This window comes from Pomacea canaliculata, linkage group LG2 (genome assembly GCF_003073045.1).
Source record: "Pomacea canaliculata isolate SZHN2017 linkage group LG2, ASM307304v1, whole genome shotgun sequence".
NCBI lineage: Eukaryota > Metazoa > Mollusca > Gastropoda > Architaenioglossa > Ampullariidae > Pomacea > Pomacea canaliculata.
Window position 1 is genome coordinate 25799148 of NC_037591.1, and position 14385 is coordinate 25813532.

General features: G+C 38.0%; 2 protein-coding genes across 2 annotated transcripts in view; both read left to right on the forward strand.

Annotated features, from left to right (window-relative positions):
- Positions 1–5479, forward strand: part of LOC112556695 (cytochrome P450 2U1-like) — a 31627-nt gene extending 26148 nt beyond the window's left edge. Inside the window, exons 5-8 of the mRNA XM_025225932.1 lie at positions 3558–3684; positions 3932–4194; positions 4683–4810; positions 5192–5479. Coding sequence (XP_025081717.1) covers positions 3558–3684; positions 3932–4194; positions 4683–4810; positions 5192–5405 — 732 coding nt within the window. The 3' untranslated portion in view covers positions 5406–5479. The remainder of the gene's footprint in view (positions 1–3557; positions 3685–3931; positions 4195–4682; positions 4811–5191) is intronic.
- A 3173-nt stretch (positions 5480–8652) lies between these two features.
- Positions 8653–13500, forward strand: LOC112556698 (cytochrome P450 2J6-like). The gene is made up of 7 exons (XM_025225937.1): positions 8653–9159; positions 9408–9593; positions 9900–10115; positions 10530–10656; positions 11269–11531; positions 12052–12179; positions 12686–13500. Exons 1-7 carry the CDS (start codon positions 8713–8715, stop codon positions 12897–12899), a joined length of 1581 nt encoding a protein of 526 aa, XP_025081722.1. The 5' UTR covers positions 8653–8712; the 3' UTR covers positions 12900–13500.
- Positions 13501–14385: the final 885 nt, after the last annotated feature.

Here is a 14385-nt window from a genome sequence, read left to right on the forward strand (position 1 = left end):
GTGTCACCTAGACGACCATATGCAAAGAGAAATTGTGTCAGGTATTACAGTGAGATAATGATTGAAAACCAATAGGAAAGCAGCATTGACAAAGAAAAACTGAATGACATTTACAAATACAAACTTCATGAAAGATTAATTATTTAAAAAAAGGAGTTTGACAATGAGAATGAATACGAGGCAATGAGAGACTTTACTAAAAAAAATGTCTGCTGTTACTTTCTACTATACTGTGTTAGACACAGCCACTGCGTCCACGGGAGACGGATCTCAACTCATTTAGGATCACAATCCCTTGTCCAATGCCTTATCCAAAGCGTTTCTGGGTGGCCAACAAGATATTTTAAGACCTTCCTAGACCGTGGAAGAGGCGCGAATGCACAGACATCAAAGATATTGATGCGGGTAAACTTTGTCAAACAGTACTTCTCCGACTTGGTCGTCTGTCAGCCAGTTGTTGTCTATTCTTCGAGGTGTGCTCCAAGTATTCCCATCGGCACAAAATGATAGAAGACGGTTATTAAATATAAACACGAGAAAAACAAAAAGGCAGTCGAAAGAGTTGGAGGTGGGGCGACCTGCCTTGACACCATTTTTTCAAGATGATGAGGCAGAATAATTAATTTTGTTTTCCAGAACACAACCCCATTTAGCTCCGTAGGTCAACATGTTTTCATTAGAGCCACACAATGTGATTAGCTATCATTTGCCCCTGAGAAAAAAGGATAGAGTGTGGTTATTTGATATCAACACGTGGAAAAAAAAAACAGATAGGCAGACGAACAGATATGGAGGACAGGATGAGCTGCTCTGACACTATTTTTAGGTGACAAGGCACCACCGTTCTTTTTGTCCATAACGCAAAAGCTTCAGGTCTACCTAACTCAACATTGTATTACATCAGCACAATATGATTTGCTATCGTAGGTTCTGGTGTCTTGTTTCCTATGAATCTTTGTCTCTAGCTAGTTCTTTATAATTATAATACCACAAATTCTATTTCTCCACCCCTGGCTTATCAGAGCATGTGATATTTTTGTGATCACACGTGGCAATGATGAGTGTATCGCCAGAAAAAGATTCTCCGGTATATAACTGCCAGTCCCTTAAAGCGCCACTGTGAAGACCAACTCCACGAGCAGTACTAACATGATGATACCTCAGATCATTTTCTGGCCTGGTCCTGCATTGCCCTGGCTTCTCGCGGTAACAGGGTTGTTTTTATATCTTCTCTACAAATTCTTTGCATCTGAGAAAAAGCATGTACCTCCAGGCCCGTCAGGTGTTATAGTCTTCTTTGATATTCTAAAAGCAGTGAAAGGAGGAACTCTGCATTTACTGGGTGAGAAGTTGGCCAGACAGTATGGCGAGATCGTCATGTGCAGGACCATCATCGGCAACTTGTGTTTCCTCAACTCGGCGAGACTTGTCAGACAGGTGTTTACCGACAAGGAGACACAGCTCATCGCCAACGATCGTCCACATACATTCACTGGTGCTGTATTGTCATATAGGTTCAAGGATGTGGGATTAAGCGATGAAGTCAAAACTTCAGAGTGGTCCAAGATAAGAAAACTCTTTCATTCCACTCTCAGGGTATGAGGGCGTATTTGTATTTACACTACATTTTTTTCTTTGTCTGCGAATTATCTCAAGTTTATGCAGACTCACAGAAATGTAAAAAATGAAGATTATCTTGGTAAAGCTGCATGGACAAATGACACGTTATTTGCACAAATCTCTAAATCTTCTTCTAATTCTTTTTTTACAAATATTTCTATTTTATTGTTTGTGTAATTCTTTTTATTTTATTGATTTTATTTGTTAAATATTATTATTGGTATTTATTTTAGCTCCAATTTCGTTTTATTAATTTTTTTATTCCGAGAAAACTCTACATTTCTATGGTAAATAAAATGAAGCTGACCAACCAGTATAACCAGTATAACATTTTCAATGTAGTTTCCAATAAAAACTGTTATCGATCAACATAATTCAGATTAAAGTAAAGTTTTGCTTTTGTTTAGAGACCGGTAGGAAAATGAAATGAATTGAGGAGACATTAAAAGCAAATTTTTTCAATCACTGTTTTTCATTGCATTTTATATAGTTCTATGGAAGCGGTGTGGAGATGTTTGAGGGGACGATGCAAACAGAGTTACAAAGCTTGACTGGGACCCTGGAAATACAAACAAAAATGGTGGGTGAAAATAACCGCCAGATTGCAGGAGGATGCTGTGAGCTGGAGATGGAACATTTCCTGCCTATTTCTATTCGACGTGTCCTAGCAACTTTGGTATGTAATGAGTACCCCAACAACATGTCTCTACGCTGTCTGTCTCTCCTTATCTTTCAATGTCCTGCGTGATACACGGCCGTCAAGAGGTTAAGATGGACAACACTCGTTAGAAAGAGATTTCTCGTTGCTGGTGAGATCCATGGAAGCTGGAAATGACTTGCTGGGCAATTTATACCTCTAAATCAACTGACTAGCTTTAATGAAAATAGCGGGTGAAGCTAGCTGCAGTGTAACAGAGTGTGTTGGTTGGAATCCACTGATTCTAGTCCTGTGTCCAGTTGTTCATTATGTTTTCTATACTTGTTGTTATTTTATATCAGTCATTTTGACAATTTACGTGGAAGACTACGCTTGTTTCACTTCATTGTAGTATCCAAAAAGCTTCCGCGTTGTTCTTCGCTTGCGACTCACCTTTGAGAGGTGAGCAGCGTTCATCACTGCTCCATGGAGGAGCTGAAGACTACGCGAGCTGTGCAGCAGGACAAGCCCAAGTCACAAGACTCTGAGAGCCATTTTAAACATTTAAAACCATCTTGTCTTTTGATACAATTCCCTCGCGTGTGACCCCTAAAGTGCTTGGAGAGTTGCGGGTTGGGGGTGAGAGCGAGGGGAAGAAACAGGGGATGCGCTTTGAAGAGTCGTACTTTTTATATTTACACTGATGTAATATCGTGTCTATGTGCTGTATCGCTTGTGTGTGTGGTTTAAAAAATAACAAAATATGAATTTTAAAAAATAAATATAATATTACAAAAACTCCAACAACCACAATGCTTCACTTAACTATACATAAATAGTTTGTACATAAATAGTTTATTCGCAAAACACTTCCGTAGTTTTACAACGTTCTTCTCAAAATATCAGATCACAGGTGAAGCCCCAGATTCTAAATTATCACAAATGGTTGGAGATTTGGCAGTGCGTATACAGAAAATCAATTGTCCTACCACTGACATTCTTCTGTGCACTTTTCCATTCCTGCAATTTCTCCCTGGAACCTACTACAAGGACCTGTGTGACAGGACGCTCCAGTGCAGAGACGCCTTCATGGAAGAAGTTCTCACCAAAGGAAAAGTAACTCTATTTGTTATTTTTGAAAGGATTTGAATCTGATTAGGTCTTCTCAGATTAACGGACATCTAGATAAATCTGTCTCAAATATTTAGTTGTAGGCAGAACACCATGCACTCCCTATCAATATGAATTCATGTGCCAAACGCAGGCTTAATAATTTAAGCAAAATTCTTTTTTGATGAAGGCTAATCACGTGCCTGGTAAACCCAAGGGGATGCTGGGAGCTCTTTTCGATGAGCAGGAGAACAACAGCAGCGACTGGTTTACAGACGACCATATACGGGGAATGCTTGTTGACATTGTTATCGCTGGTATGAATGGAAAAATAATCTGAGCTCCAAGAATTTGCCCTTTCTACTTAGGTCTTCTTATGGTTTCTTTAAGTATCACGTACTTTGAATATCACTTTTGGTTTTAGTTTTTAAAAACTCTTTCATAAGGCAATTTAAATTTTTGGGTTATATCACTGAGTTGCTTTTAATCCAATTACTCCAGGCTGCCTTTATTTTCTATTCGTTAAACTTTAATCAGTTATTGATAAACTAATCCCACTTCTAGGGTATGCTACTTCCACTGAGCTGCTCAAGGGCTTCTTCCTGTACATGGTTCACCATCCTCGAGTCATGAAAAGAGTTCAAGAAGAGATAGACAGGGTCTTGGGACAAAAAGTACCTTCTCTTGAAGACAGAAGAAGCCTGCCCTTCACAGAAGCGGCCATATTGGAAGCACTTCGAGTTGTTACTGTTCCTCCGCTATCTCTCGCACACGAGGCAAGAGAGGATTTCACCACTGACGGCTTTTTCATTCCCAAAGGGACGATTGTAAGGCAACAAAAAAATAGGGAAAATAAATAATTGTTGCCATTATATATTAGATAAAACCTTTCGAGACATGCCGCGTTTTTGTCAAATAAGTGGGGAAAATTTTGGGGGAACAAGTAATTTTGAAAAAATCATTTGTATTGAAGTTCACATTACCTTATTAGGAAATGATCAGATAGTTGTCTTTTTATAATCATGACATATGATGATATGCGAATATTCAGAACACAAATTATCTTTCTCTCGATGTCATCAAACAGGATAACTTATATTTTTCCATACTGGATAAATAGGGGGCTGGGGGGGGGGGGCAATTTTCCACCCAGAGGTGTAAACAAGTTTGTAGCCCGTCTACTTCTGATATGAAACTTAGCACAGGTCTGTGAAGCTATGCGGTATAGACTTAAATTTCATCTGAACTCAAGGAATCAACTGTATAGTCTTAACGTTTCACATAATATTTTCCATACGAACTTATTTTGTTTCAGATATTTGAGAACATTTGGTCGATGAATCGGGATCCAACAGCATGGGAGGACCCTGAGGTATTTCGTCCTGAGCGTTTCCTTGACGACGAGGGTCAGTTGCTGCCCCCTACTCACCCTACACGATGGAGGTAGTGTGCTTCTCCTCAATATGTGAAACAGTATTGTGATCATGCATCTAAGTTTATTCCTTGCTTTTCATCGAACAGAATAGAGCTGCGGCAAAGTCTATATCTTAGCTTTACAGAAATCCACTTCAAATAAGATTTTTAAGCACTAGGGGTTTGTAATTAAGTAGATTATAGCCACTTAATGTCTGATTTTGTATAAACGTTATAGTAGATAACGCATAAAGTGTCAATCGGAAATTCTGGTTGTTTGCTGGATTCACCCCAGAAAACTTAATTCTTATCTTATCTATATATATGTGTGTATCAGACTTCAACAATGTAGTTCGTCTCTCTCTGTCTGTCTCTCTCTCTCTCTCTCTCCTTTCTCTCTTTTGTATCCAGATTTCTTCCCTTTGGGATTGGAAAGCGCAGCTGTCCGGGGGAGAACTTCGCGCGCTCGCGAGTCTTCCTCTACGTCACAACGCTCTTACAGCAGTTCGACTTCCTCCCGCCTGGCAACCATGATTTGCTTCCCCTGACACCAGATTCGTGGACAGAGGGCGTAGTCCTGCAGCTCAAGCCATGCTACGTGACAATAAAGAGAAGGTTGCAGTAGTCATTCACGGGTAAAATGCTGGTACCGAATAAGAGATTGTCTTCATCTCCACAGAGTTGCCAATCAATTTCTTTGATTTTTGCAGTTTTCTTTTCTGTGCTGTATCATGTAGATTGTAGACTATTACTAGAAAGTACTTAACTACGTTGCTCGAGTAGTGTCCCTTTGACTGGCAGGCTGTCAGCACTCTGCACTGATCAAAGATTTGGTGTCCTTAAAGAGGGAGATAATTATTGTGATGCTTCGGACTCTATTTGTCTCTATCTTTCGGCCATACTGTTTCCTTTGAAAAAAAAACCTCTTTGACCTGTGCATAAAATTTTCTTTTAGTCTGTAAAACAGATGCAAATAATAAACCATGTGACCTATCCATTGGAATGTCATGAAATCCGGCGTGGTCACGGTCCAATTCTCTACAATGGTTCAAATCCAGCATCAATCAGGTCAAGATGACGACATATCCAGACATCGACAAAGGAAGCGACTATAGCCTTGTCAACGAGCTGAATCTAAGGATGAAGCCCATCGCAGACATTTTACCAATTCAGTACACAGCATGTGTGGGAATATAAGTCAGTAAGAAATGCACATTCTGTAGTAATAAAAGAGGACAATTGAACACCTGTCTGGGCACTATGAAATAGTGAAACTACTCTTGACAAGCCTTCAAAACGCAATAGTTGAAAAATTCATTAAAATAATAATTTCATAATAAATGAGTCTCTTATACTATCTTTCTACGAGGAAAATTGTCAAATATGCAATGCACTAGAGTACTCTCAGAATCAATGTTTCTATAACTGTAAATTAGATGAGAAACAACCATATTTAAGAGTTTTTTTACAACTAAATGAAAGATACAAGACTGAGGAGTGTAGCTTACTTATTAACATGAAATCGCAGGAATTAATAAAGCGCTGGGATGACTATATTTTTTAGTTGGAAATTAGGTAACTAACAAAAATATTCTTTTAATCCATAATGCGCAATACATAAAACTTTAGTTTACTAGTTTTAGTTTTAGAATACTAGTTTTCATTTGAAAATCTAAACATAAATAAATTAATCTTTTCTATTACTTCATAATATAGCATTTCTTGAGTTTATTCGGATATAAAATATTTTATAACATTTTAGAAGACATGTAAATGAGGAAGGCATCTTTCCAAGTACTAACTTGTGCTTCTATGAATAATATATAACAGAATAATATAATTTATAGCAGCTGTTTGCTGGATCAGATTTTCACCACTCCTATTAGCATCAGTTACCTGTACAAACTGTAGTTTTTTCATAAAGTGCTGTAGAAATACATATTTTGCTATGTAGTGGTGCTAGAAAAGTGGTGCTTGAAAAGTACTGCTGTAAGTCTCTACAAATAGCAGCTTTCATCCTGCCTGCAGATAGTCTTCCTCTCCTGGTGCCTTACTGATGGTGCATAGCAACTCTATTATTCTATTTTCTGTCTTTTGCATACTGTTCGGAAAGTAAGCATCTGTTTAATTTCACATGGAAAAAAAGTTTCAGTATATAAACAATGTATAATTGTGAAAAGGCATGGCATAGTACACACCAGATGCTAGATAGATATATTTAGCTACTTTGTCATTTTTTCACTAGCTGGCAATGTTGAAGACCTGTATTATCTAAATAGTGCAGCATGAATTCAAGGTTTACAGGTTAAAGGTTTTATGCTAAATGTAAGGACAGATGAACCATACTACCTGAAGTTTATATGGAGACATCTTGAGATAAAAATCCAGTTCACAGATTTCCGCATTCAAAAGACAATAAATTCAGTTTATTCAAAGAGTGATAAGAACTTAGCCTTGAACAGAAGCACCAGCAGTGGATGACTGTGCAAAAGGCTTTTTAAAACATGTATTCTGCTTGTGTGCTGGTTTGTAACAGAAAGAGATTATGTGGATGGTAATTTTAGTTTTGTTTTTGCTTTACCATTTTCTCCTATAATGATGTAAAACTGACCCCAAAAATATTGTCAGATTCGATTATGCCGACACTTCAATCAGGCATGTACATGTGGATAATGTTTTACATTAAAACAAATGTTCCCTTTGTGTTCTATTATTTTTTGATTAATACAAAAGGGTTTTGTGTTATCTTTTATGATATTAAAGATTGGAACTTTAAAGGACAACGCAAGCGCGAATCAAAAATCGCTGAAAATAGAGCCTACAGTACCACAAAAACATATTATGGTGGTATTTTATTACAAAGAGGCACGGGAGATTTTATATTATTAGTCGGAGTTTGTGAATAAACAACGGTGCATTTCGCAGTACAAATGAAATGCGGGAAATAGCAACCTTTGTGAAGACAAGAAGACAAGGCTATGACAACAGAAACAGCATGAAAGAGAAGACAGTGGTGTACAAAGAAGAATCCTAAGGAAAAAAACAAAGAGTTTTTCTGTTCCTTCAGTGCACATTCTCTAAATTTTGTACTAAGCAATGCTACTATTGCCGTCTATAAGATGTGAATTTCTTGCCATTAATTCAGAAAGTAATAAATATCTCTCTGAATAAACTACCGTTATGAAGCACAGAAAACTCGTGACTGATATTATAGCCAGACCACTGAGTCAAGGAGGAAAGTGGAAAGTAGCATTGACGCAGAAGGACTGAATTAACAGGCAGACGAAAAGACCCAGAGGACGACCTGCTCTGTGATTCATTACAGACACACAAGTTAAAACAGAATTAATGTTTTGTCAAGGGCGATACACAGCCTGGCTCCAGCCCTGTTTATGTCGCCATACTTGAATCAGATCCGTCTCAACGTGATTTGCTATCGTGTTCTGGTGTCGTGTTTCCTTTTTTTTCATATTCCCCTAGTTATATTAGTATATAAAATCCAGGGGCCGTAGCCATTAAGAAAGATTAAGTCTTTGCCCTGGGGCAATATGAGTAACTCGAGGACCAGTGTCTTGCTTCCAAAGTCTTGAAGTAGCGTTCAGACCCCGCAGACATGCTTTTTACCCCCGGAGATGTTGTTACAAAGCTGTGGCAAAGACACAGTAAGTAGTGTCTCAGGGCATCGCATTGTAACACTTTTCATTAAGTTCTTTGTTTTGCCTTGGGGAAACGACTTACTCTCCCCTCGTAACTACGGCCCCAGTTCTCCTCTCCAGGCCTATCAGGATGTGTGCAGGTTTAATGTTCACGCATTGTAAACAAAAAATACACTTATCAAAATAGGTCACCGCCATATAAATTTAAATCTCTTAGAGAAGAGTCATTGTAAACACCAGTTCCACTTTGTTGTCAATAAGACAAGCAGCACTAAGATGGTATTATTTCAACTCCTTTCCGTTCTTCGCCCCGCGTTACCCTGGCTTCTCGCGGTAACAGGGATTTTTTTGTATTTTGTGTACAAACATTTTGCGATCGGGAAAAAGCCTGTGCCTCCAGGTCCTTCAGGTGTCAAGTTGTTCTTTGAAATTTTAAAAGCGTTGAAAGGAGGAACTCTGCATTTACTGGGTGAGAAGTGGGCCAGACAGTATGGAGACATCGTCATGTGCAGGACCATCATCGGAAACTTGTGTTTCCTCAACTCGGCGAGACTTGTCAGACAGGTGTTTACCGACAAGGGGACAGAACTTGTCACCAATGATCGACCTCCGTCCTACACTGGAGCTGTGTTGGCCTACAACTTCAAGATCGTGGGATTAAGTGATGGAGTCAAATTATCAGACTGGTCCAAGATGAGGAAACTCTTTCATTCCACTCTCAAGGTATTATCCGAAATTATTTATGGGCTTTTCCTTTGTGTTATTTTATTTTAGTGTTCAACTATTTCAATTTTATTGTTTTATTTATCATTATTTTATACAATGTTAATTGTTTTTAGAGACCTGTAAGAAAACGATCAATGAATGGAGCTGAACATCATTCAATGCAAACTTCAGGGCTTCTAAGTGTGTAGTCTCATCACAAGTTTCATTGATTTTAACTTAATCTATTAATGTTGTGTTTTATGTAGTTCTATGGAAGCGGTGTAGAGACTTTTGAAGTGATGCTGCGAGCAGAGTTATGTCGCTTGACTGAAGCTCTAGAGACGGAAATAAAACTAGCGGGTGGCAATGATCGCCAGCTTCCAGAATGTCGGTGTGACCTGGAGATGGAAAGTTTCGTGCCCATTTCTATTCGACGTGTTCTAGCAACTTTGGTAAGTAATGTGTGTAATATGTAGGTCACTGACATGTCTTTTCACTTTCTTCCCATTTATCTCATCTCTACTAACCTTTTCTTTCTCTCAATGGTGCTAGAAGTGGCAGAATTGTTTTTATTCGCAGCACATCTGTGGGGAAAAAAATAGCTCATTCACTCGTATGACTATGCACACTTGCGCACATCTTCACATACGAAGGCACGCGAGTGCATAAACATGTTTAGCATGGCATAATGGGTATTGTACACAAATACTTTATCAAAAGACTACCATCATTAATCACCGTGTGTTTCGAAATACCAGATCACAGGTGAAGCCCATGGGCCAGATTCCAAAGTACCACAGCTAGTTGGCGATTGGGCAGTGTGTCTACAGAAAATCATAAGTCCTACCACTGACTATCTTCTGTTCACTTTTCCATTCCTGCGGTTTCTCCCTGGAACCTACTACAAGGAGCTGTGTGACAGGACCCACAAGTGCCGGGATGCCTTCATGGAAGAAGTCTTCACCAAAGCAAAGGTATCTCCGTATTTGTGATGATATATCTATTTTAAATACGATTCCAGTGTAGGGCCATTAAGCCGAGGTGACTGAGGTCGAAACTGCTTCCCCGAGACTTCAGTGGTCAGTGGCTTAAATATTTTTTGATAAGGCATAAATTACAACAAATAACAAAAAAAATAAATTAATCATTAATTATTATTTAATAATAACAAAGCATATCAAATACATTTAAATTATTTTATTTCACATAATTTCATAAAAAGTACTAAATATTTAAAGCAAATGTGATGTGCTCAGGGTTAGAGATTCAGTTCATGAAGAAATAAGTTAACAACGCTTTAGACATCTGTTTTTGTCTGTTTTTATGAACGTGTGTGTCTGTAAGCTTACAGGATTGATGATAATAAAATGAAACCAATTTTCATGAAGGCTAATCACGTTCCTGGTAAGCCGAAGGGGATGCTGGGTGCTCTTTTCGATGAGCAGGTGAACAACAGCAGCGACTGGCTTACAGACGATCACATCCGGGGGATGATGATTGACATTGTTATTGCTGGTATGAATGTAAACACAATCTTAGTTCAAGTATGTCATCGGTTTCTACTCAGGCTTTTTCAGAATGACAAAGATGTTCGAAATTTATCACTAAAAGGAAGAACAGAGCTTAGAGGAATCAGATAAATATCAATCAATTTGTTAAACTACGGATTTATTTAACAGCGTTTATGCAATGTTTGTGGTGTAGCATTCATGTAAAGTTTTTTCTTTCTCAAAATGTTATTAAAAATGCTTCTGATGTATATTACGCTTTTTTATTTCTTTACTTTTTACTAAACCATTCGTAAATTTTTAAGGTACTCACCAACTGAGTTCCTTTCACTGCAGTTACTATAGTAACTATATATAGGCTGCCTTTCCTTCCTATTAATCACAACGCAGAATAAATATTTACACTCAGACAAATATTCTACAACAAAATTGTATCAGATAATTATCAAACTACTCCAAATTCGTTATTATATTTTCTTAACTCAGCACTTTAAGACATATTTTTACTTCACAAACAACTATAAAACATGTGCCAGTAGTTTAAAGCTTTTTTTCCATTATCTCCTTATCATAACAAATTCTTTTAATGACTTTGATTATTAACTAATCATGTTTTCAGGGTATGCTACTTCAACTGAGTTGCTCAAGGGATTTTTCCTGTTCATGGCTCACCATCCTCAAGCCATGAAAAGGATTCAGCAAGAGATAGACAAAGTCTTGGGACTTAAAGCACCCTCCCTTAACGATAGAAAGAGCCTGCCTTTCATAGAAGCGGCCATATTGGAAGTACTTCGAATGGTTTCTACTATTCCGCTATCACTTGGACACGAGACAAGAGATGATGTCGTCACTAACGGCTTTTGCATCCCCAAAGGCACGATTGTAAGAAACTAAAATAACAAAATCAAGGGGAAATAATTAACTATTGTCATTAAATGTAAGGTACAACCGTTAGATGTGTGCGAGTAATAAAACATTTTCATCAAAACATTAAACCATTTTGTAACAAGTATTTTCAATAATGAGCTGTACTAATTAGTTCACGTTAACTAATAAACTAATTAGAAAATTCTCAGGAAATTGTATTTACGATAATCACCAGATACTCTAATTGACGCACTGACACCAATGCTCTCCTTTCGATGTCTGTAAACTAACTTGATAACATACATCCTCTCGGCTGAGTGAACAGTAAGAAATTTTCCATCAGAGTTCCAAACTGGTCTTTAGTCCGTAACCTTCTAATACCTACTTGATCATCCTATTCACAGACAAAAAGCTCAACAAAAGTATGTGACTTGCTGTGGTATAGTTAAAACTTTCTCTGAATTCTGTCAATGAATAAACTTCATAGTTTAATAGTTTTAAATATTATTAATAATGCAAACTGATCTCTGCTCAGCAATTAGGGAACATTTGGTGGATGAACCGAGACCCGACAGCATGGGAGGAGCCTGATGTCTTTCGTCCTGAACGTTTCCTAGACAACGAGGGTCAGTTACTTCCCCCTACTCACCCTACGCGATGGAGGTAGTGTGCTTCTCCTCAATAATAATAATAATAATAAAATTGACTATAATCACAACTATTGACAACTATGCTGATTGGTGTAAGGAGTAATGCTCTTGGAATATGTAAAGCAGTATTGTGATCATGTATTTATTTATAAAAATCGGTTTCCGATAAGGATTTCACGCACCTTTGGTAAATATGTTTGTTTTATATGTATGTCCTATTTTTTTAAGCGTGAGGATTTTTATTTAAGTAAATGTCTTGTAGACAGATAAACTAGAAAATGCCATAAGTATCAATTTCAGATTAAGATAACAAAACAGTTGTTTTCTGGACTCCTTCCAGACACTAAGCCTAGACAATCTATCTCGTGCAAGTGCGTGTGCGTGTGTGCGTGTGAGGGAGAGAGAGTTTCCTTTTTGGACATAGAACTGTTTTCAAAGCTTGCTTCTGAAACATTTTTGCTAATTCTGAGGATGCATAGATGAGACTTTAACAAAACAGTTTGTCTCTTTGACTGTAAGACTACTTCCCTTTGGAGTTGGGAGGCGCAGCTGTCCTGGGGAGAGTTTCGCGCGCTCGCGGGCCTTCCTCTACGTCACAACACTCTTACAGAAATTCGACTTCCTCCCGCCTGTCAACCATGACTTGCTTCCCCTCACACAAGATTCGTGGACAGAGGGCGTTGTCCTGCAACTTAAGCCATACTACGTGGCGATACAGAGAAGGTCACAGTAGACAAATGGATAAAATGCTTGTACTCAATAAGAGACATGAATTGTCTGCTCCTTACCTTTGTCAGACTATTTTTCTATTGTTCCAATATTCACAAATAACAATGTTAATCTGTCATATTTGTGTAACACTGTCAAATATTGCAAACGGTTTAGTTCTAAAACTCTATACAACAGACCTATTACTTGTCACTGACACCTTTTGGCGATATATAACAATGTTAAAGAATGTTAAAGCTTGCTGTTTGATTTTACTTTTAATTTTTCTGCTCAGGCGCTCGGAGCTATCATCCTTGCAAAGTTATATTATTACAGGTCTTTCATAACATGTTTGTGCTGAACTGTACTCTAAGAATATATCTATTATTTGGGCTTTACATTATGAATATCCGTGAACTAAACTAAAGTGGAAACATGGAAAGATTGTGCGGGAAAAATATTTGTCGTCCGAAGGAGAAAAGTGTGAACAAGTCAAGATTCAACAGTGAATACACGTCCATGGTCCAACAACCACGACTTCATTAGAGTTTGTAAAGTTTGCATGATGATTTTTATATACTGTTATATGTATGTACATATTTTATTAAAACGACTTGTCTCTTGTCTTTTGTTGATAAATAGTTCAGTTTTTGAGAAAGAGGGGGCGGGGCTCAGTATTTCTATCATCTAGTGCGCAGCACATCTTTCGCCAGCCTTAACTACAAATAAATAAGTAAAGATCAAAGATCACTTGTTTTAACGCCTTATCTTTACCCTAAGGCCAAGCTCAAGGTGCTTCATAAAATAAATAAATAAATGTTAACAGCACAATCTACAGAAAACTTGATATCGAGATTTTCAGCCCTGTGGACAGTCTCCTGATACGACGTTGCACGTTATTCCCTCTGAGCAGTTGCCATACATTAATAATTATTCTGGAATCGAGGAAGTATGAGAAAAAGTATTTTTCTCCTTTTTAGTCTGACCATGATCACTTACACATAGAAAACATCGATACTATCTTCAAATGAGGCCACCCACCAATGACAGGGATGTGTTCACGGTTGTATGGAGTTTTATAATCTTGTCTTAAAATCATCAGGTTAGTTTTACAATCACTGAGAAATAGCCAGATTCTGTTCAAGAATTTCCGGACTGAACCGAAGCAACCATCAGCATGTTAGTGTAGTCATAGACTGTTCACAGGTGCTGGCCCTCTACGACCGTGAAGAGAGAGAGAGTTCTAGAGGCCAGTGAGACACACCTGTCCGCTACCTGATATTAAAGCATGACTAATCTTCACACTCCTATGCAAGTATTTCAGAGCATGCAGTACAACCCGCAAGACATATGTGACCTCTGTCTTTGTACACAAGATATGTGTGACCACTAGCTCCAGCAGATCGCTGTGAAGGAAGCAAGAACCATCGCACTAACAGGCATGACTGTCCACAGTTCATGGGGACAGTCTGATATTGTAGCTGCTTGTTTAATACAATTTTCTTCTATAC